This window comes from Phodopus roborovskii, unplaced genomic scaffold (assembly GCF_943737965.1).
Source record: "Phodopus roborovskii unplaced genomic scaffold, PHOROB, whole genome shotgun sequence".
NCBI classification, from domain to species: Eukaryota; Metazoa; Chordata; class Mammalia; order Rodentia; family Cricetidae; genus Phodopus; species Phodopus roborovskii.
Genome location: NW_026126480.1, coordinates 17,499,894 through 17,523,918, shown reverse-complemented (window position 1 = coordinate 17,523,918; position 24,025 = coordinate 17,499,894). Strand labels below are relative to the sequence as shown.

The following is a 24,025-nucleotide window of genomic DNA, read 5'->3' as shown; positions in this document are numbered from 1 at the left end:
AGACCTTTGAGAAAGTTCCTGATTTTGTGTCTTCTCTGAAAATGAGAAAATATTTAACATCTTATTCTTTCTGGACACATAGTTCAATGTAAGAAGTAAGAGTTGCTTTTAAAAGTCCCAGTTGTTTTAGTTTTGATGACCATACCCTTCCACCAGCTGGAAACACAATGCTTCCCTAACACTAACTGTGCCCACTATCCAAACTGTGTCCTGACCACTTAAGATCCATTGACACAGCTTCTAACAAGTGAGAAATAGTTTCAGATCCCAACCATGCAGTACCATTTTGTATTCACTGCAGTCAGTCCAGCTTCAAGAGCTCCTTAAGTGTTCTTGTACACTGCTACACTACATCCCACTATTAAAAAGTTTATTTTTTAGTTCAAGAAATTTCAAAAGCAGGCCTTTTTTTTATAATCCAAAAAAAAAATAAAATAATTTTTCCCTCTTCTTCATCTCCAGAGATGTTGCATCAAGTTATGCCTTTGCAGAAAACTGGCACTGAAATATTTACCTTGTGAGAAAAGCCAACTCAAGGGCTAGTGTTCTTGTCATTTCCCATATAGTTCTCACTCAGGGTACTGCTACTGGCCTCTAGGGTGTCTCTGTGTTACCTCTCTCCTATGGGCCCAGCCAGCCATATCAGTTCATGGGAAGCCTCATACTTTACCAAGGACGCTCAGTTGTACTGAATATTATCTTAGTTGTACTCAAAATGCAAAGCCATTGGCTGATTGGCTAATAAATGGGAAGGGTGGAGAAAATAATCATTGTTCATGTTCTTCTCCTAAACAGAGAAGTAACCAAAGCTTTGAGCACCTAGGAATCTGCTCCAGATTCACTCTCAGAAACTTTCACACCTTGCCTGTTTCTACTTTGGATTCCACTGAATGGAGATTCTGCAGTTACAGCATGAAAGGAATCCAGTTGATTCTACTACACATCTCATTTATTTTTTTTTTCCACACTTATCAGTTGCAACTCACTGTCTATGTAAACAGGGTTGGTTTTTCATTGTCTATGAATCATGTCCTATGCACTGAAGTAATGCAAATTGAAGGCAGATAACATAGTCAACAATCAGTCACTCACAGAAAAAGTCTTAGAGATGGGCTTTGTTGAGAGGGAAAAGAAACACTTCTAATCTCTAAACATTTCCTTGGTATGTGGGACATAATTCTATGTCATACTATGTCAGAAGGGGAGTTTCTAGAGAACCTTTAGCAGAGTCCCATGAGGGACTCTGGTTAGATATCAACTGTGGAGCTATATTTCTCAAAGTTTAACTTGGGGTATGCAGTGAAGCCATGCCAAGTACCAGTTGGAGAAAGCCTGGGAGCAGAGAGAAGTGATTCTGGTTTACCCCAGTTGGAAACCCCATGTTCTGATGGCTGAAGGAGGAATTAATTGCAATCATGACCCCTGGATTAGCAGGAACCACAGAAACAAGGGGGAAGAGGGCATGTATCTGTACAGGCCTGTGATGACACCCAGGCTCCCACAGCTCCATGTGTCCTTTCTATTCACATCCTTCCTTGAGAACTACTCCCATTGCCTTCCTCTGCTGTGAACAGCAACTTTCCCAGAGTATTTAAGTCTCTTTTACCTTTGTGAAGCAGCATGATTACTCTATTGAGTTTCCCTGTTTTGTCAGTACCTTACTCAAGAACTACACTCCCAACACTGTTGGTGGAGTGGGTTACCAGTTACATTTCTATGACCCAGTCTGGGAAATCAGATGCTTTATCCTGGGAATGTGTAGACTGTGGGCTCCATTGAGCACTAGATAGAAAATATTCAGAAATGCCTTGAGAGGGAGGGTATAGATGCAACTTTAAGGCGAGACTTGGTGACTAATGTTGGCTTTAGGTTCGTCAAAGCTCTAAATTTATAGCCTTACTGAGTTGGAGGAAGGGAAATGATGGGGGATATCCTTCTGTGTGCTGTGACTATAAGTTTCTCTTACAGGTTAATGAGTAAAGCTGTTTCGGCCAATGGACAGGCAAGATGTAGCCAGGCAGGAAGTATAGATGGGGCTATCAGACTAGAAGAGTTCAGGGAAGAGGAACTCAGAGATGCCATGTAGCTGCTAAGGAAGAAAGTCGCCCTGATATTCTCTGGTAAGTGAAAACCACATGGAAATACATATTAATAGAAATGGGTTAATAATTAAGAGAGAGCTAGCCAATAAGAAGCCTGAGCCATCAGTCAAGCAGTTTATAATTAATATAAGCCTCTGTGTGTTTATTTGGGACTGGGTGGGACAGAAACTTCTCTTCACAGACAAAGGTGGACTCTGGTCATTACAGGATGTCATACACTATTGCACTGCCCTGGGGAAAGGGTACAGCAAGCTTAATCACCAACCATGCTGGCATAAATCTTTTCTGGTCTGATGTACTTGTCTGTACAAAGGCTAAGCATTGGGAGAGGAAGATGAATACACACTGAGTACCTTAGTATAGGATTATTTATCTATATTATAATTATATAAATATATGTATTGCAATAATATAAGTGGGGCTATTATTACATCCTATGAATCAATATAAAAATTTCACTATATATTCTAATTGGGTTATCTGTCTTTATTATTTCAGAAAAATAAGCATAATTCTATCAAATGGCATCTGCATCTGGTTTCTTATAATTCCAAATTTTAATCCAGACATTATATAGCACTTCATAGGGAAGCCATGTAAGACAAAGAACTATTGCTTGTTAATCTCCTGAAACTCTGGATGCAGGTCAACCTGTCAGGAGGGTGAGAAAGGGGTGAGGATGTGATCAGATCAATACTATATTATCTCATATGCACAGATGAAGATGCTATGATAAGGGAGCCCTTAGCACTCTGTCACTCCTGCAGTGCCAGGGAAGGGACATTCTTACCTCCAAGTCCCAGGAAAATTGCTCTGGGGAGTTTACATAGCTCTGGGATGATGACATTATGAAGAGTAAAGGGAGAGTTGTTGGCTGACCTTGGGGCGTGCAGAGAAGCCATGCCAAGTCCCTGAGAGAGAAATGGATTTTTGAACTCATTGGTTCTGAAGACTCCATCTACTTTCTGCTTTGGCAACATCAGGGTGTGTTGGAGAAAGGAAGTAGAACTTAAATCTTTATACCCAAGCCAGGTGGTGGTGGCATACATCTTTAATCCCAGCATTTGGGAAGCAGAGGCAGATGGATCTTTGGGTTCAAGCCCAGCCTAATCTACAGAGTGAGTTCCAGGACAGCCAGGGCTACACATAGAAACCATGTCTTGAACATAAACACAAACAAAAAATCTGTACATCCATATCCATTCAAGTATTGAGTGAGCCACACTCTCAACCTGGGATAATGCTCACTGGGGCTCCTGGCTGCCACTATGAAATACGTCATGGTTAATATTCCTTATGTTACCAAGTCCCATGAAGACAGCAGCTCATCAGAATGTATGACACACAATAAAGAGAACTTTACTAAGCATAGTTAGGTGCCAGCCATGGAGCTGCATTCCCACAGATTAACTTGATCTGGGCTGGGGATATAGCTCAGTGTGGACAGTGCTTGCTCAGAAGTTAAAATACCTAGGTTCAATCCCCAGCATTGTGTAAATTGTTGTAATGTCTGCCTACAGTATAAGTACCTATGTGGTACAAGGGGATTAAAAGTTCAAGGTCATCCTTGACTGCATAACAAGCTCAAGGCTAACCTTGGCTACCTGAAAACCCACCTCAACCCTCCTACCCCTTAAAAACATTAATCTTTACAATGACCCTTAGAGACAGGCAGTTATGGCAACTTTAAAGATGAGAAAAATCAAAGGTGAAGAACAATCAAGCAGCACGTGGCTGCACAGCAGTGTGAATCTAGGTCCAGCCCGCTCCAGCACACATCCTTCCCAGACCCGCCTGCGACCGCCTCCCATACAGTGGCTGACAAAGCACAGTCCACCTCCCACCTGCTTTAATCTCATCTGGTACCATTGCCCTAATTTTGCCAGCTGCATGTTTATTTTTAAAAGAGAAGGCAGTATTCCCCCTCTGGAGATGGATCTAGAGTTCAAGATATGACTTCAAAGACAGGCAAGAGGCTACAGAGAAGGAGCAGACTCACTTGCTTTTCATATCAGGGACATAGGCATTTCATTTCCTTAGTTCCACTGCAATCATTGAGAAACTACCATTGTATTTGCTGAAGTAATTCCAGCCACTGTACAAATGATTCCCAAGTTCCATTACTTTAACCCTCAAGATGTTTCTCACTTACATAACTGTTAAACACAGACTTGCAAAGAGCTGGGAGCTAAAGGTTTAAGGAGCACCTCCCAGGGACCTAAGTTGCATAATGTTCATCCCTCTGAAGTGGAAGATACCTCCATGGTACCTCCTATCCCACACCTGGCATGCCACACCCCTTCAAGGGTAAATCTGCCAAGGCCATGGAGAAAATTCAAGGCCCCTGTGTACCTTTCTCCTTTCCGAGTACCTGTCACAGAGCTTTAACACTTCTGACCACAAAGGAGAATTGAAGTCAGAAGTGACTTCTAAGGGTACAGGAGGTAGATTACAGTGGGTCTCATTGCCACTCACCAGTGGCATCCATGGGCAATTTACTAAGCTGAGGAAATGAGGCATAGTTCCCCTGGCTCTTTCTCAAGTGGCTTGCAGGTCTTAATGTCTCCCATAGGGATTAATTTTGATGCCAGAAAAGAGAGGATTAGCTTCTATAGCTCAGGAGCAGAGACACACTCAGGGCCTGTAAATTAGGGGATCCTAGATCTATCACTGAATATAACTAGTACCCTTTGTGCTTGGAGTCTCCTTTAAGCACCATTCCCTCAAAGGAGGCAACTCCTTGTCTGCAGGCCTGGAATGGAGCCTCTCTTCCTCTCCATGTGCCTGCATGTTTCCTCCACCACAAGAGCAGAGGTACCCACATTGGACAGTGCTCTCTTTTGCTCTCAGGGTGTCTATGTGGGAAGAAGCTGACTAAACTAGGAGAACAGAGGAAAGTTCTCTGCCTGGAACCCACATGCCCCTGGTCAATTACCTCTACTTGCTTTCTGGTGTCCCAACCCCAGGAGCTCTAGTCTTCTGCAAGCTCAATGAGCATCTCTTCTATATGATCTGGTAGCTCATTCTTTGGGGACAAAGCTTATGGCTACCACAGTTTAATGACTCACACTCCATTCCCTTTCTTGGGACTCTGAGTGGCTCCGAGTCTGACAACCTGAAAACCATTTCTAGGGCCCACCTGGTAGAAGGAGCAAACCAACTCCCAAAAACTGCTCTCTGGTCTCCACACTTTTGCCTTTGCATGTACACCGCTGATAAGTAAATGGACAAATAAATTTCTTTTTAAAAGGCTTTTGTGTTGCAGTGTCTATAAGGGCTAAAAAAAGAAAGTGGCCTCTCACTTACACTGGTGTTTCATGTGTCTACATCATATGTGATCCTCACACATGCTGCTCAGTCAAAATTAGCTTTGGGAGAATGCCCAAATAAATGAGTCAATAAGCAAAGGGAAACAGAAGAACAAATGAGAGGTTACAGGGAAGGCAGTGGATGAGGAAAGCAGCAGGATGATGTCCAGTACACATTCTTTGAAAATAAAAACCTACTTCTTAGTTAGGCACATAATAAAAAGAATATATTGATTACCCTTCCTCTGAAACTGGACATGTCCAAAGCCCCTTGACAAAATCGCACACAAGAAGCAATACCTTGGGAGACCTCAAAGAGAAGCTGAAAGAAACACTGTGTGTTCTTTTGACTCTTGCCTTGTTCCACATTTTTGTGGCACAAAAGATATAATGTGTTTGAGTTTGGCAGCCACATTGCATTAACTTCTAGAATAGTTAAGGAGAAAGATGGGAGAAGTCTAAGCTTCTGTTGACCATGGTGCTATACCCCACACTGTCTCTTTTTGAACCTGCTGTATGTAAAGAAGAGAGACATTTCCTTTCCACAAGTTGTTTTCTGCTTTGTTATTTTTATTAAATAAACATGAACCTGATGCTAACCAACATAAGACTCACACACTAGGGCCAGAGGCAGTCCTAAAACTCAGAGTTCCCTCTCTGTCTCATTCAGATGCCCTCTGAGTGCCAGCCCAAAGCTGTAGCATGGAGTCAGAGAATCCTGGTCCCTTTAAAAGATAATAAAAATGAGCAAGGACCTCTGATCCAAACATCCTACACTGGTGGAAAGAATATGCTGGACCTCAGATTTTACGCAAGTCCCAATAGTCCTGGAAAATGTCACTAGGGCCAGTGCTGGTGTCAGAAGAGCCTGGCACATTCATGCTGTTAACAGCTTTGTATTTCAGCAGCATAGCATGTAATCCACAGAATGGAACATGTGATAGGTCTTACCTCCATCAGAGAGTGCCAGTGTGCAATGGGCTTCCGAGGATATGACAGCATCTCACTCCAGTGGTCTCTGCCCAGCCGCTCAGCCTCGTTGCCTACTTGACACACGCCAATGACCTCATTGTGACCTACACTGTGAAAATGGGCCACAATAGTTTTTTCTTAAAATTTTGGTATGCAGAAGCAAAAGCAACAACTCAAATGAATGGAGGAGATTCAGAAGTAGTGGACTACCTTTTTTTTTTTTTTTAAATAATTCTCTCATTTAAAACTACAGGTAGAAAGACCTAGGGTTCAGTACAGTATCCAATTTTCTATCACCGACATGGGTTCATTCGGTCCTGAGAACCTTTGTCCAAAGAACTCCCTTATGTGTGCTAATAGTATCACATTAGGTTCTGGAGGCTAACCCGGCTTCCAGATATAAGGAAGCCCTTAGGAATGGAAAGGAAGGATTTTGTGATTTAACACCCACTCAAATTTCCACAAGAGGCAACCAAGCATGGCCAGGTGGAGCCCAGAGAGGAGAGCTACTGTCTTCTTGTTCCATTCTTCATTAGAGACCACCCCCATCATCCTTTGCATATCTTTCTTTCTGAACTCCGCTTTGGTTCTTTGAGCCAACTTGAGTTCTCAACTGTGAAAGGCACCCAGCTACTTCAACTTAGGGCTAACAGCCTGAAACTTTTTGTGAGTAGGTCTTGCTTTGTGTCATTTAACTTTTCCCTTAACAACAACAATAATAAATAGTTCTTTGAAATAATTATAAATATATGGCCCATTTGTTGACTCTTTGAGATGAGTTCTTTTTTCCTCCCAGAAAAGATGAGTGGTTTCTATTCTGTTTGTGTGGAGAGAAGTAGAAGGGATGGGAATGGAGTGTTTGGGATTCAAGTCTCTGCTCATTAAAATCAAATGCATGCAGAGACCCTGTGGATACTGCCATGGATTTTTCCAGGCCAGATTCATGAGTTTACTGATAATTAAATTGAGGCAGAGATCATATAATCAGATTTGTTGATGTAGGAACCTTGGCAATTGCTTTGGAAGTGCTAGTCTAGCCTTCCACAGCCGGTGGGCAGCATCCCCTCCTGGGAGCTGGCACTATGGTGTTGTGTGTGTCCAGAGAAGACAGGACAAGGTCTATGCCCAGGATTGGCTGTTACACTCATGGGCAACTGTGTCAGAAGACAAGACATGCTTTGTGTAGGGATCTATTGGAAAAGCACTGAGGTCACTGGCAACACTGTGCTAACATTTCAGAGGAAGATAGAAAAAATTTTTTAGGTGCAAACAATATTTGAGAGATATTAGAAGCCAGACTGTTTTTTTTTTCTTTTATAATTGTGCCCAGACCACGTGGGAGGTTTCTAATTAAAAAGAGACTTTGCATTTCAGTCTAATGACTGGTTTAACATGTATAATTCCCTGTTGGTACTTCCTTTGCATATTAAAATGACTGTTTTTCAAATCTGTCCTTTAAATACACAATTGGCTACAATGCAGGCTATAAATATCTTCTCTGTGCTGTATTAATTAAAAAGTCTAGCATCTTATACATTTTAATGTACCCTGTCATCTATACTGATCCTAGCATTTTCAAGAGAACATTTCTGTGTTTGCTTTCAGACTTAAGTGGATAGAAATGATCTTTATTAAACACAGTGCAAGAAGGAAAAAAGATTGAAGTTATATATTTAGAAACATTCATGGCGTAGCTAAAGTAATCATCTGTGTTTTGGATAGAAGCTTTCCACTAAAGGAGTCAGGCTGCTCAATGGAAAACAAGACCAGTGGGGCCATAGTTTGAAACACAGAGATACCAGGAAATGTACAGAAGTGGGAATGGAAAGACATAGGATGTGGGAGGGTGGAGGAGAAGAAAGATAAGAAAAGGGGAAGGAGAGATGAAGATATTAGAAGTACTGCAGTGAGAGGACTCTATAGTATGGCTTGGGCGATGTGACTCCCTGTCAGCTTGTCTTCCACGTGCTTCCCCTTTGTTCACTGTGTGTCAGATGAGCATATGGCTGCTCCTCAATCTGCCCACCCTGTCCAGAAATCAGCAAGAGAGAGAGAGAAATCAGAGAGAGAGAGAGAGAGAGAGAGAGAGAGAGAGAGAGAGAGAGCGCTCATGGCATCTCACCGGTCATAGTCCATGACAGCTATGGACAGGTGAATCTGGTCGATGCTTTCAGGAGGGACATCAAAGACTATGGCTTCATTGTAAACGGGATTAAGCGTGTTCCTCTTGGTGGATGTTTTCCTTTTTTTCAGTCGCCGGCCATCACACATTAGTGAGACTTTCACGTAGGGATCTGCACAGGCACGAGAACAGGGTACTGTGAGGACAAATGCAGATGCTGGGGGTGTATGACCAATGGAGGAAGACATCCTTCCTCTGTCTGGAGATTAGAGTTTGAGGACTTTAATTCATGTGATATGTGATGTGGGCAGCGACTGCTTAGAATAATTAAGTTATTCATTCAACAAAAAGCACAGGACACTGTCTCCTCAAAATTCATGAAATTTAAAAATAGAGTGAAAACATCTGTTGCCAAATTAGAAAATATTCCAACCAAAATTCAGGACCCGTCTATGAAAGGAAAAGAAATAGACATTTCACAGGAGTGGGAGACAGGGCTCAGCACCCGACTCTGGGCCACCCATGGAGACTAGGCCCATAAGGAAAGGATGCCTCTAGCTCTATGTGCTCTGAATTTCTGGAGAATGGGCAGTCTGTAGGTGGATGGATGGCCTTAAGTACTGGAAGCTCCTGGAAGTGTTTGCAAAGGGAGAAGCTGTTCATTAATTAGCAAGAGAAAAGACAGGGGACTGTCACAGCTTAACCATGAGAGAGGGACAGGTCACCAGGCTGATTGTGCTCTGAAGGGGGCACTTCTGGTCCCTCTAGCCCCTCACTACCATGCAGCTCAAAAGGCAGTCCTGTATCTCTCTATCTCACCACATTCATCCTCATTCCTCATCCCTTCCTGAAGGTACTTTAATCCAGAGGAGCTGTACCCTGTTGTTGTTGTTGCTGTTGCTTTGTTTTTCTTGCTTAGAAACAGCCTGGAGTGTGAAACATAGAATATATCAACATCTTGAAGTAAATATCAGTTAGTAACAACCTGGCCAAGTAAGGATAAGACTTGAGTTAAATCCTATCTTCCATTAATACATCTGGACATTCTGGGTAACATGCACTTGTAATCCCAGTGCAAGGGAAGTGGAGACAAGAGGAACTCTGGTGTTTGCTGTCCAGTCACAGTGAGCTTAGGTGTCAATGAGAGACCTCTTAAAAAATCAAAGTCAAAGGGAGCCTCCTGAGGCCTGTGCACTCACAGGGGAGACCGTCTAGGTGGACTGGCCTACCAGTCCTGCATCTACCCAAGGAGAGAGTCCACCTTCCAGTGCCCTTCTCAGAGCCTCCAGAGGACTGGGAACTGTGCACAGGGTAACCTGTCCCAGCAGACCAGACCATCCACAGTCTGCCAGCGCCCTAGTCCCACCTCCACCAACGGGACAAGGAGAGCCATCAGAGTATTGTATCTGCTTACACCTACTGAAAAAGAACCTTGGTCTCATACTCACTAGGAGAGGGAGAGACCCCACTAGTATGCACTGGAAGAAGGGATGGGTAGAGGACAGTATAAGAACACAGTCAATAACAGAAAGATCAATATGACATCTCCAGAGTCTAGTGACTCCACATCAGCAAAATGAACATGCCAACACAGATGAAGCAGAAGAGAACAACCCTAATAACAACTTCATGAAGATGACAGAGACCCTAAAAGAGGAAATGAAAAAACAATCTTTTAAAGTAATGGAAGAAAAAACAAACCTAAAATTGCAAGAAATCAACAAATATCTTAAAGACAGCAAGCAAAGCCAAGAAAAAACAACCAAACAGATGAAGGAAACAACTCAAACAGTTCATGACCTAAAAACTGAAATAGAGACAATAAAGAAAAGACAAACTGAAGGAATGCTGGAATAGAAAAGCTGGGTAAATGATCAGGAACTACAGATGCAAGCATAACCAATAGAATACAAGAAATGGAAAAGAGAATTTCAGGTGATGAATATACACTAGGAAAAATAGATTCATTGACCAAAGAAAATCTTAAGTTCAACAAATCCTTAACACAAAATATCCAGGGTCAAGGAAGAAATAAAGAAAGAAATTAAAGATTTCCTAGAATTCAACAAGAATGAAGACACAACATACCCAAACTTATGGGACACTTTGAAAGCAATGCTACAAGGAAAGTTCATTGCACTAAGTGCTCATATGAAGAAAACGGAGGATAGTTACATTAGAGAACAGCACAACTAGAACAAAAAGAAGCAAACTCACCTGAGAGGAATAGATGCCAGGAAATAATCAAATTGAGGGCTGAAATCAATAAAGTAGAAACTAGGACAGCAATGCAAAGAATCAATGTAACAAAGAGTTGGTTCTTTGAGAAAAATCAACAAAATAGATAAACCTTTATCCAAACTAACCAAAATGCAGAGAGAGAACAAGCAAATTAAGAAGATCAGAAATGAAAAGGGAGACATAACATCAGACACTGAGGAAATCTAGAGAATCTTCAAGTCATACTTTGAAGACCTGTACTCCATAAAATTTGAAAATTCATTGGAAATGGACAATTTTCTGGATAGATATCACTTACCAAACTTAAATCAAGAACAGATAAGCAATTTAAATAGACCTATAATGCCCAATGAAATAGAAGCAGTCATCAAAAGTCTCCCAGAATTCAAAGCAGAATTCTACCAGAAATTCAAAGAACAGGTAATACAATATCCCTCATGAACATTGATGCAAAAATACTCAATAAAATACTGGCAAATAGAATCCAATAATATATCAGAGAAATTATCCACCATCTCCCTTAGGCTTCATCCTGGAGATGCAGGGATGGTTCAATATACGAAAATCCATCAATTTAACCCACCATATAAACAAACCAAGAAAAACCACATGACCATATCACTAGATGCTGAAAAAGCCTTTGACAAAATCCAACACCCCTTCATAATTAAGGTATGGGAGAGATCAGGAATAACAGGAACCTAATAAACATTAGAAAAACAATATAAAGCAAACCAACAGGCAACATAATGCCTCTAATATCAGGAAAATGACAAGGCTGTCCACTCCCTCCATATCTCTTCAATATTGTACTTGAAGTTCTAGCTAGAGCAATAAGAAAAAAAAGGAGATAAAATACAAATTGGAAAGGAAAAAGTCAAACTGTCACTATTTGCAGATGATATGATAGTTTACATGAGTGACCCAAAAAACTCTACCAGGGAACTAATACAGCTGATAAACACCTTCATCAGAGTGGCAGGACACAAGATTAGATTAAAAAAAAAAAAATCACTAGTCCTACTCTCTCCTCTCTCTCTCTCTCTCTCTCTCTCTCTCTCTCTCTCTCTCTCTCTCACACACACACACACACACACACACACACATATATATATATATTAATTAAAGGGGCTGAGAAAGAAATCAGAGAAACATCACCTTTTAAAATAGCCACAACAACATAAAATATCTTGGGATAATGCTAACCAAACAAGTGAAAGACCTATATAGTAAGAACTTCGAATCTTTAAAGAAAGAAACTAAATAAGATACCAGAAAATGGAAAGATCTCCCATGTTCATGGATAGGTAGGATCAACATAGTAAAAATGGCAATCCTGCAAACAGCAATCCCCATCAAGATCCCAGCACAATTCTTCACTGACCTTGAAAGAACAATACTCAGCTTTATATGGAAAAACAAAGAACCACAATAACCAAAACAACTCTGGACAATAAAGTAACTTCCAAACCATCCTGAATGAGGTAACCCAGTCAGAAAAAGAGGAACATAGTATGTACTCACTCATATATGGATTTTAGACCTAGAGCAAAGGATCACCAGTCTATAATTCACACCACCAGAGGAACTAGGATACAAGGTGTATTCTAAGAGATTGATATAAAGTCCCTCACAGAACCGGGAAGGGACAAGTCCCCCAGAGCACAGGGGAAGTGGGGGGGGCAGTGAATGGAGAGAGAAGTAGGAGAAAACGAGGGGGAGGAAAGGAAAACATGTGCCACTAGGAAGATTGAGCCCGGTTAGGAATAGAAGACAGGAGAGAGAGAGAGAGAGAGAGAGAGAGAGAGAGAGAGAGAGGGAGAGGGAGAGGGAGAGGGAGAGGGAGAGGGAGAGGGAGAGGGAGAGGGAGAGGGAGAGGGAGAGGGAGAGGGAGAGGGAGAGAGGGGAGAGGGAGAGGGAGAGGGAGAGGGAGAGGGAGAGGGAGAGGGAGGGAGGGAGGGAGGGAGGGAGGGAGGGAGGGAGAGAGAGAACATAAAAGAGGGAGCCAATACTGGTTTGAAGATAAACCTGAACATAAAGAAAGGTCTAGAGAACTACAAGACTGCCACCAACTAACAATTTGAGCATCCGTGGAAAGGCTACCATAAATGCCCTTCCTGGAGAGTGAGATCAACAACTAACTTATCCATGGAGCCCTCAACTAATATCTGTTGGAAACAGGAGCAAACACCCATACATAAACACTGAGTCGAACTAGAACCCAGATGCAGATGGAGAGGACAAGACCAGGCAGCAGAAACACATACAGACAGCTTACCTGAACAAGGAGGAGCTAACGGGCCACCAGACTGATAGCTGGGATGCCTGCATGGGACTGACTCAGGCCCCCCTGAATATGGGTCTCAGCCAGAAGGACTGAGCAGTCTAAGGGACCTCAGACAGTGGAGCCAGGATGTATCCCTGGTGCTCAAAAGGACTTTGCGAACACATCCACCATGGAGGGATAACTGCCTTAATCTATAGACAGGAGAGAAGCCCTAGTCCCTACTTCACTGACCTGTCAGATCTACATGACCCCAACTGGATGGCATTCCCCTACATATGGAATTGGGGTGGGGAGGGGAGGGTGGTTAGAGTGCTTGTGAGAGGGCAGAGAGGGTAAAAGGGAGGGAAGGAGGGAGAGATTGAGGGAGGGAGGGATACAGGGAGGGAGGGAGGAGGATGGGAGGGAGAGGGAACTGGGATTGACATGTAAAATAATAAATTAAATAAAAAAATGCTTTGACTCCAAAATTTAAGTTCAAGGACAAGTTACTAGGGAAAAGGATTTCTATTTTTGTTTCCATAGAAAATGAAAAGCTGTGGATTCCTTCCAGAATAATGTGGTTTGATCACGCCAGACCGCCTGAAACAGAGTACCAGGTGATCCTACATTCAAAACAGCTGGACAAAGCAGCCTTACAGACTACAGCCAGGATTTCTGCATCTTCTTTGAATCCCCCATGACAGCGCCCCTTACCAGCAGGAAGTAGTTTGGAAAGAACGACACCCATATTCCCAAATATTGTCTATAAATGTTTGTTTTCATTTAAATGGACTTGGTTATATAAAATAAATAAATAAAAAAGAAAAGAAAAATTCTCTGGGGGGGAAGATATTTTTATATGTATACACACACACACACACACACACACACACACACACACACACATATATGTAAGCAAAGAAAGAAATCAAAAATACCATCCCTTAAATAATTACTTGAGCTGGTTAAAATATAAAACAAACAAGCCTAAATGAGAAAAAGTATTCAGGGATCAGGAAAAAATAAAACGAAAATAAAAATATAAATGTTGAAATAAAAATTGAATAAAATAACTTCCGGAGGTATCACCATCCCTGACTTCAAGGTCTATTACAGAGCTATAGCCCTAAAAACAGCTTGGTATTGGCGCAAAAAACAAACAAACAAACAAACAAATAAAAAACCCCAGGAAGACCAATGCAATCAAACTGAAAACCCTGATATTATCCACACACCTACAAACACCTGTTTTTTGACAATGAAACTAAAATTATACAATGGAAAAAAGAAAGCATTTTCAACAAATGTTGCTGGCATAATGGATGACGGTATGTAGAAGACTGCAGATAATCCCTATCTATCGCCATGCACAAAACTTAAGTCCACATGGATCAAAGACCGCAACATAAATCCAGCCACACTGAACCTCTCAGGAGAGAAAGTGGGAGGTACCCTTGAATGAATTGGCACATGAGACCACTTCCAGAACATAATACCAATAGCACAGACACTTAGATCAACAATTAATAAATGGGACCTCCTGAAATTGAAAAGTTTCTGTAAGGCAAAGAATACAGTCAACAAGACAAAATGGTAGTTCACAGAATGGGAAAAGATATTCACCAACCCTACATCTGGCAGAAGGCTGATTTCTAAAATATACAAAGAACTCAAGAAGCTAGTTACCAAAAAACCAAATAATCCAATTAAAAAGTGGGTACAGAACTAAATAGAGAATTCTCAATAGAAGAATCTAAAAGGGCTGAAAGAACTTAAGGTGCTTAACATCCTTAGCCATCAGAGAAATTCAAATCAAAACAACTCTAAGATACTATCTTACTCCTGTCAGAATGGCTTAAAAAAAAAAAACAAACAGAAAAACAGAAAAACAAAACAAAACAAAAAAAAAAAAACTCCACCAACGCCAGTTTATGCTGGAGAGGATGTGGAGAAAGGGGCACACCCCTTCACTGCTGGTGGGAGTGCAAACTCGTACAGTCACTTTGGAAATCAATATGGCGGTTCCACAGGATAATGGTAATCTGTCTACCTCAAGATCCAGTAATTCCACTTTTAGGCACATACCCAAAAGGTGCACATTAATACAACAAGGACATTTGTTCAACTATGTTCACAGATGCATTATTTGTAATAGCCAGAACCTGCAAGCAACCTAGATGCCCCTCAACTGAAGAATGATTAGAGAAAATGTGGTATATTTACACAATGAAGTACTACTCAGCAGAAAAACAAAACAAACAAACAAACAACAACAACAAAACAAACAATGGATCCTTGAAATTCGCAGGCAAATGGATGGAACTAGAAGAAACCATCCTGAGTGAGGTAACTAAGTCTCAATAAGCCGGTATGTACTCACTCATATATGGTTTTTAGACATAGAGCAAAGGATTACCAGTCTACAATCCACACTGCCAGAGAAGCTAAGAAACAAAGAGGACCCCAAGAGAGACATACATGGTCCCTCACAGAAGGGGATAGGGACAAGATCTCCTTAGGAAATTGGGAGCAGGTGGAGTGGGAGAAGTTAGGAGAAAAAGATGGAGAGAAGGGGAGGGGAGAGGAGAACATGAGGGAGCAGGAAAATTTGAGTCGGGGAAAAATAGAAAAGAACAAGAAAAGACATACCATAATAGAGGGAGCCATTATAGGTTTAAAGAGAAATTTCACACTGTGGAAATGTCCAGAGATCTACAAGAATGACCCCAACTAACAATCTAAGCAATAATGGAGAGGCTACCTTAAACACCCTTCTCCGTTAATGAGATTGATGACTACCTTATATGCTATCCTACAGCCTTCATCCAGTAGCTGATGGAAGCAGAAACAGACAGCCACAGCTAAACAGTGAGCTGAACTCCTGAAATCCAGCTGCAGAGAGGGAGGAGTGATAAGCAAAGGAGTCAAGACTGGGCTGGAGAAACCCAAAGAAACAGCTGGGATGTGGGTTGTTGGGAGCAACAGGGTAGGATGAGAGGGTGTGGGAACTTGGACTGATATGTAAAACAAGCTTGTTTCAAATTTAAATAATAAAAATATGTATAATAAGTCAAGGATGATCTTTACTTCAAGATGTATATATTTTATATTCTATACTCAAAGCTGTTTCTAAGCAAGAAAAGATGTACAGCTCCTCTGGCTTAAAGTATCTTCTGGAAGGGGTGAGAAGTGAGGGCTGCATGTGGTTATGCAGAGAGATACAGGATTCCCTTTTGAGCTGGACAGTAGTGATTGGCTAGTGGGGAAAGACTCCTGGGGAGTGACATATGAGATTGACCTCTGGTCTTTATATGAACACACACACACACCAGCAACAACACAAGAATACATTGTATCTCAAGTTCTTTGAGTTCAATCTACCTATGTAGCAGTGGTCTGTGCATTAGTGACCACCTGGCCAAGCTGGTTCAAATGTATGCACTGCATATTGAGACATTCTGTGTCTGGGTTTACAATTGAAAGGTATATGCTTGGTTCACTGGGAAAAAAATAAGCTATACTTCACTCTTAAAAAAGGAGTTAGACAGCCAGATGGTAGTGGTGCATGCCTTTAATCCCAGAACCCAGGAGACAGAGGCATGTAGATCTCTGTGAGGTTGAGGCCAGTATGGTCTACAAAGCTACACAGAGAAACCCCTGTCTCAAAACAGTAAAAAGTAAAAAAAAAAAAAAAAAAAAAAAAAAAAAAAATTGTCTCCAGTCTTCAATGAGCCCAAGATAGTGAAGTCTGAGGAAAGGCCTAACTAGTTAGGATATGCAACCTGTGGTTGGAGTACTAATTATGGGAAAGAAAGGCTCAAGATTCAATTAACATCATCTAGTATCTTAATATACCACATCATATTCATATATTATTCACTTCATCATACAACAACTCAATGGGCCAGATACTCATCTTAGTCTTACTTTACAGATGGGAATTGGAAGTCTGAAGTAGTTAATGACTTATCGAAGGTCACACAGAACTTAGAGGTGGTAGGAATGTGACTAAATCTAGGCAATTTGGTTCCAGACCTAAGGTGCTATGATAGGAACGTCATAATATGCTGAATGAGAACCAGATGAGGAACTTAAGAATGTCCCACCTGATGCCCCCGTTATGTCCATAGCCTTTAAATTCCTTGCTTTTATAATGGTGATGGTCAGCCTGCCAGCCGTTGGAAGATAGCAGAGTGAAAACATAAGCTCTCCCAGATCCACATTGTCCTGTTGAGAAAGCACAGACAGAAGCATTAGAAAGTGTCCTCAGCCCATGTGCAGGCAGCAGGAGAGCGGTGTTAGAAAGGACACCCTGCTCCTCTTCTTCAGCTTATGAGGTCCTAATGGCATACAGAAACTCCATCCCTGCACTGGATACCTCAATATTGACGGAAGCACAATTCATATGGTAGAGCTGAAGAGGCTGTCCACAAGAAGTCACCACACACCCAGCCCACATGTACAATCTTACACATATCCCAGAGTCCAGAATGCAGCAGTAGAGTGTCCCTCCCTGTTGCTCTACTCACATGGCTGTTGCAATCCAGACAGCTCTCAGCACAAAGTCATGCGAAGGGGAGCCTAGCAGGGCTGTTCACCCCAGCAGAGCTCAGAGACTCTGCCTGCAACCTGCTCAGCTTCCTGCGGTCTTTCCAGCAGAGCCCATATTCTTGCCCCTCTACACAGAGCAGTCAAATGAGCCACACTTTACCCACACACTCAGGCATAACCCAGTCCCCCCACACTTTACACTGCCACATGTATTCTAGTAGTGCAAACCACCTCTATAGATCAGTAGCATGTGGTTCCATCAGATCATGGAATCTTCTAGCTCCTAATTAACTTTGGACAAGGATACTGCATGTATATGGTAGTGGCAGCCTCTGACCTCATGTTCCCACATAACTTGACACACTGGGACACAAACCTAGTCTTGCACAATACCCACGCAGGGAGAAAAGTTCAGAACCCAGACTTTAGGGAGCTCTGATGTCTGCTTCTCAAGGTCCCACTTAGTCATATCCCATTTTGAGTATATCTCAAGGAGCTCCATTGCCTCTACTGGGATCCTGGGGAAGATATCTCCTTGGGCAATGCACAGCCAATCCAAATAGGTCAGAATGAATCTCTGCCCTGCTCCCTCTCCCTTTTAAAGCCTGGGAGAGTGTAACTAGGAAGAGGGAAAAAAAAGCCAGCTCATTTAGTTTCAATTTCTATGAGACACCTGAGGTTATGAATCTGGGTGCCCGTGTCTAATTAATACGGTTTCATACTGACAATGCTCTGGGGACTCGGATTCTGGCCCTCAACACTCACAGCCTCCCCTCCCCTTCTGGATTCTTGGATGATGCTTCTATTTTTAGAAGCACAGATTCAGCTTTGGAAAGTCACCTTGCCAACCTCCTGCCTTGACTGCTTCCACAGGAGGAGGAGGAGGTAAAGGATCTGTTTGGTAGCTAAGGCAGATGGATAGGTCTGTGTCTTCAAGCATCGCCTGGCTCATGTAAATAAATCACCCCACCTTGCAGCCCAAGTTGTCCTGGTTTCTAGAGCCTTGACCTCAGGGGACTGGGTAGCCAGACCTTTTCCTGTGGGGAGAGGCTGGGAGGCATTACACAGGAGTGAGGTTTCACAGACAGTAGGTTCTTTCTTGTTGCTGTGTTCTCTTCTGCAGGAGCCCAGCCTCCTCTTTGCTTGTCATAACCAAGTCCACTCCTGTGTCCTTGGTTTCTAGTCTCCCTTTCCATGGCACCTTGCTTTCTTCTCCTACCCCCATCTTAACCACAGAATCCTAATTTGAAAAAGTAATTCTAGAATTGGCCAAAATCATGCCCATAAAGGCTCCATAGTCAATTCTTTCAGTATACATTTTCTGGGAGCTCACACTGTGTATGTACCTCACTCTGAAAGATCTGCAATGTGAAACACATTCATTCTACTTTTGTCTCTCCAGGAACACAGTTAAATGTGAAGTGTCAGATTCCTTCTGTACTACTCTGTACTAAGTATGTGATGGTATTTCCCACCTACTATGAGTCATAAATATTTCTATTTATGGATAGAAATGAGACTGTGTACTCATGATTTAAAGGAAAAATAAAACAACTAAATTCTAAGACTAAAATCCATAATTGTATCTTTAAAAACACACAAGTTAAACAAATAATTATCAAAGTAAATTCTTTTGTATTTTCTTCATTTATTTACATACCAATTGCAGTTTCCTCTCCTCTCCTCCCATTCCCTCCCCCATCTCCCTTATACTCTCCCCACTTGCATTCCTCCTCAGTGTCCAGAAAGGGGCAGGCCTCCCATAGGAGTCAACAAAGCACGGCCAAAGAGAACATTCTTGACCCTTAAGTGATTTAAAAAGAAATTGTGTGTGTGTGTGTGGGGGGGAGGGTGCGACTCAGTTGGTGTAGCACTTGCCCAGCATGCAACAAATAAACCAGGGGCAGTGTCATACTATCAGCACTTGGGAAGTAGAGGCAGGAGGATCAGAAGTTCAAGGTTTTCCTTGGCTACATCAAAGTTCAAAGGCAGACTGGGCTACACGAGACTGTGAAGAAAGAAAGGAAGAAAGAAAGAAAGAAAGAGGAAAGGAATGAAAGAAATCCTGTAAACATTTTCTAAAATTTTATTTATAGAAGTATTGATCTATAAAATAATAAAATAAAATGATGCTGGAGTGATCATGGGTAAGAGAGCATACTCTCACAACCTCCTGTGACGTCTGCTCCAGAGGAACTGATGCTACTGGCACCTGCATTCATGTGTACATACTGACATGTTTGCACAACACAGAAAATTTAAAGTAAGTATTAAAAAGTAAAATGATAGTAAAGCTTGAATGTTGAAAGACTTAAGTAAAGCAATAACATATCCTATATACACAGCCTAAAGCCACTCTTCCACAGAGTAACACTATAAACAATCATGAGGGCATTCATTCACTCATTCATTCATTTACTTATTCTTTTATTTTTTATAATTTATTTATTTAATTTTACACATGTGTTTTGACTGTATGTATGAGCACCATGTGTCTAGTGTCCACAGAAATCAGAAGAAAAGTAGCAGACTCCTAGAACTAGAATTACAGGTCCCAGGTAGGTGCTGGTAACTGAATGTAGGTCCTCTCTAAGAGCACATGTGCTGGTAACCATTGGGCTATCTTTCTATCCCCTCATTTTCTTAGTCTTAGAATATCTTTTTTGGCTGTAAGACTCCTAGAGTCTTGGGGATGCATCTGCAATAGTAACTCAGAGCCCTAATCCCTTGAGGACCCATGAGCTTCCCAGGCAGTGGAGCAGGATACCCTGGCATCTGATGGTAATGTTGCTTTCTCATCATCACCTGATATAGGTTGGGGATCAATATCCTGTGGACCTCTTTGTCCTTGTATCAGATTTCCCAATCAAAAATGAATTTGCTCCTCAGAAGATATTTGACATAATCTAGAGTGACTTCTGATTGTCACTTTCAGGCCTGGGATGTGTTACTGACATTTAATAGACAGACAGACAGAATCCAGGTACACTGCAAAAACATTACACAGGTAAGCCACAGTTATGTAGTCCAAAATGTGCCAGCATTGAGAAAACAGTGTGTATAGGAGTGTGGAGGTACTTAGTAAATTTTCTGGAATGCTGAGTAGAATCAAATATAAAGAAATAATAGCATGTCCGCCTTCTATTTCATCCAGACAGAATCAGAATGCAGAAGTATCACTGATATTGAGGACACAAGTGCAAGGGAAATGCCATGCAGAGAAATGCCTCACTGGCTCCTGCTTGAAGGGGCTAAGTTCAGCACTGTCAGCAAGGTACACTGGGAAACTCTCAGAAGTGTGTGTGAGTTCTTGGACTGCCAACTTTAGTAGTCCATGTTAGTTGTATTTTCTGGCTAGCTAGTGCACTTTTATATTCTATCCCACTCTGTGATATCCTAGGAGGGTGCTGCTGGAAACTATGCAAACCACAATATTATTTCACTACCCTGTGCTTTGTTGGGACAAGGGATGGGTACATAACCCAAGTGGGTTGCTAGAGTCATCCCTAGGATTGATAACTAAAAGTTTAAAAGAAATCTCATTTTACTGATGTTACTCACTAGAAGAGAGACAACTTGAATTGTGTGGTTTTTTTCATGATGTATAGAAAAAGTAGAATGACTGCACTTTAAGTTGACTTATATATGTTAAGGATGTGTAATGCATAACCCCAAAGAAAGAACTAAAATAATACAAGGAGTTTGTGGCTAAAACAGTAAAAACATGAAATAATACAGGTGTGTGAAAACACTTCATAATCAAAAAAGGGCAGGTAAACATTGGGAGGGGACAGGGTCAGAGAGAATAATCTAATAGAAATAAAAAGTAAATTATATGATAAATTTAAACAAAACTATGTCAATAATGATTTAAAAATAAATGATCTAAATCTTTGTATTTAAAAATCCCTGAAGCTTGGCCATACAATGTAGCAGATAGAACCTCGGTTAAAGCCTTGACTGTCCACTTAACCTTAGATAAGCAATGTCATTTATTAGTTAAGTCTTCTCAGAGTTCTCCTTTCAGAGATTAATATCTAAACATGGGCCATGTGGTAGTGGTGAAGCCTTTAATGCTAGCACTCCAGAGGCAGAGGCAGCATTAAGGCCAGTATGGTCTTTAGGGGTATACAGAGAAACCCTGTCTGGAAAAACCAAAATCCTTGCCTGCCTGCCTGCCTGCCTGCCTGCCTGCCTGCCTGCCTGCCTGCCTGCCTGTCTGTCTATCTATGGGGTTGATGCTTATAAGTCAAATAACACATAAGAGCTGTGGTGATAGTTCAGGCAGTATAGTCCTTGCCTTGCAAGCATGAGGAGCAGAGATTAATCATCAGAGCACACGTGAAAAGCATGGTGTGCTGGCACAACTCTAACCCCAGCACTGGGGAAACAGAGACAAGGCAGATGCTTGAGGCTTGCTGTCCAGGTAGCTGAGCTCCAGGCCAATGAGCCACAAAGCTGTGGAACTTCTGGTCTCCTGTCTATTCTTCCGCCCAGCATCATTTTCCTCAGTGTGACTGACTCACTGAGAAACCCTGTTTTTAAAGCACCCCTTTCAAAAATAAAAACCTTGTAAGAAACAGCATCAAGTGCAATCCTAGTTGTGAGATTCCTCCTAGTTGTCCTTGATCTTCACCCATAACAATTACATCAAAGGTCCACACCAGGTCTTTTTGTAACATGGCCTCTGTTAATGATCTACTCATCCCATCTCCTCAGACACCCCAGTGGTATTCTTCATACTACCCCAAGACATGGCAAAATGGGCAAAAAATCAAAAGCACGGAAGAGGTCCCTTTTCAGTGACAGTCTTACTGATAATTAGCATGCGCTGTTAAAGTAACTGTTGGTTGCACTTTATTTATAGGTATTAACATGATTAATTGCATTGGAAGTGTGCCTGGAGGATGACACTTTCTGAGCTGCTGCTGGGACAAACGTGAACCTGCAGGCCTCAGAGGGTAATGGGGGAGGCTGGGATCAACCCACACTTCCCCCCATATGACGTTTTCTCAAAGGATTCTAGGTCTAGTTCCCTTTAAAGAAGAATTTTCTTTGACCCTAGGGATGGACAAGGGAATTAACAGTGCTCTTTGTGGTCAACATTCTCAGTACTATCTTATCTGGTCTTCATATGGCACTTAATAGCTCCAATATTTAGACATCTAGCCTCGTATCCTCCTTGCATTATAGATTAAAACATGTATGCCATCTTCAGATCCCTAGCAAGTTGTCTAACAGGCACCTCAATCTTAACCATCCTTTACAATGGAGCTCATTTCCTTTACCTGCCCCCAGCCTTGCTATCCAGCCCTTTTCCATCTCAGTGTGGCAAAACCTCCCAAGAGCTCAAAGTTAAAAATCTAGTTGTCACTGTATCTGTATTCCTCCTCTCACACTCCCACATCTGCAAGTCATGTAATTTTTCCCTTCAAAATACCTAGAATCGTCCTAATTCTCCCCTCTATGGTGCTACCCTACTGCAAGGCAACGTCATTTTGCATATGCACTGCAGCATGGCTGAATCTCAGGTTCAGTCTATTCTGCTCATAGGCAAGGAGTCAGATGGGGTGGGTTCAGGAAAGGCCTGTCTATCTGGAGACATGAGGAGACATTAGGGAGACCCTCCTGTGTGACTAGGGCTTTCCCTTCAAAGGCTTCTGGGAGGTGGCTAGAGAACTCTTGTCTCACCTGTGTGCACTTGAAGCCAGCTGCTTCCCTATGTTGCAGTGGCTGATGGGGCCAATGATTATAATAACACTAAGAGGAACTTGATGGAGCCACTTTCCATCCCTATAAGAAAACATGGTTTTGGTTGGTTTGGAATTTGGCAGGCATTTACTGTGACATCCTGAGGTGGCAACAACTTACTATAAGAGGGCCTACTAGGAACATAGCTTTTCTCAGTACCAAAGGCAAATATTTTCTGTCATACTGAAGCCAACCAACTGGGAATAAAGAGCAGAGCTTCACCATAGAGCAGCGGTCCTGGGTCTCAGCTGGCAAAGGGAAGCCAAATTCTCAAGTATAAAAAACTAAGCCAATTTCTTGAGAAATGAAACATGGTTCTCATGTCAGGTATGTTATCAGGAGCTGTTACTGATGAGTGCTTTCCAAACCTTTCAAAAAAACATTGAGTAGGCTTGCTACACAAGCATGAAAACCACAAACATGCATACCTGCATGCACTCAAGAACATGTATTCACCCCCCCCATACTAGAACTCATTTAGTAAGAGGTTCATTCAAAACATTTGCTATCAAAATAATGTCTCTTCCTCTTATAATCAAGCTACTAGACTCAGAGCAGGAAGTTTGTGTGGTCACAGTATGGTGAGTTCTCTCTTGAAATCCTTGCAAATGATTTAGCCTAAATAATAGTAAAGGTGAATTCATATTTGAAGTGATCACCATATATAATAATGGTAGTGAATATTTTAATAACCTGGGCCTTATCCAGTTCC

The 24,025-nt window shown here is 41.8% G+C and overlaps 1 protein-coding gene across 1 annotated transcript in view; it reads right to left on the bottom strand.

The window, feature by feature from the left end:
- Positions 1-5,073: 5,073 nt before the first annotated feature.
- Positions 5,074-24,025, bottom strand: part of Syt9 (synaptotagmin 9) — a 146,313-nt gene continuing 127,361 nt past the window's right edge. Inside the window, exons 4-7 of the mRNA XM_051191992.1 lie at positions 17,118-17,238; positions 8,505-8,676; positions 6,362-6,491; positions 5,074-5,127 (exon numbers count right to left, since the gene is read on the bottom strand). Of these exons, the coding sequence (XP_051047949.1) occupies positions 5,074-5,127; positions 6,362-6,491; positions 8,505-8,676; positions 17,118-17,238 (477 nt within the window). The remainder of the gene's footprint in view (positions 5,128-6,361; positions 6,492-8,504; positions 8,677-17,117; positions 17,239-24,025) is intronic.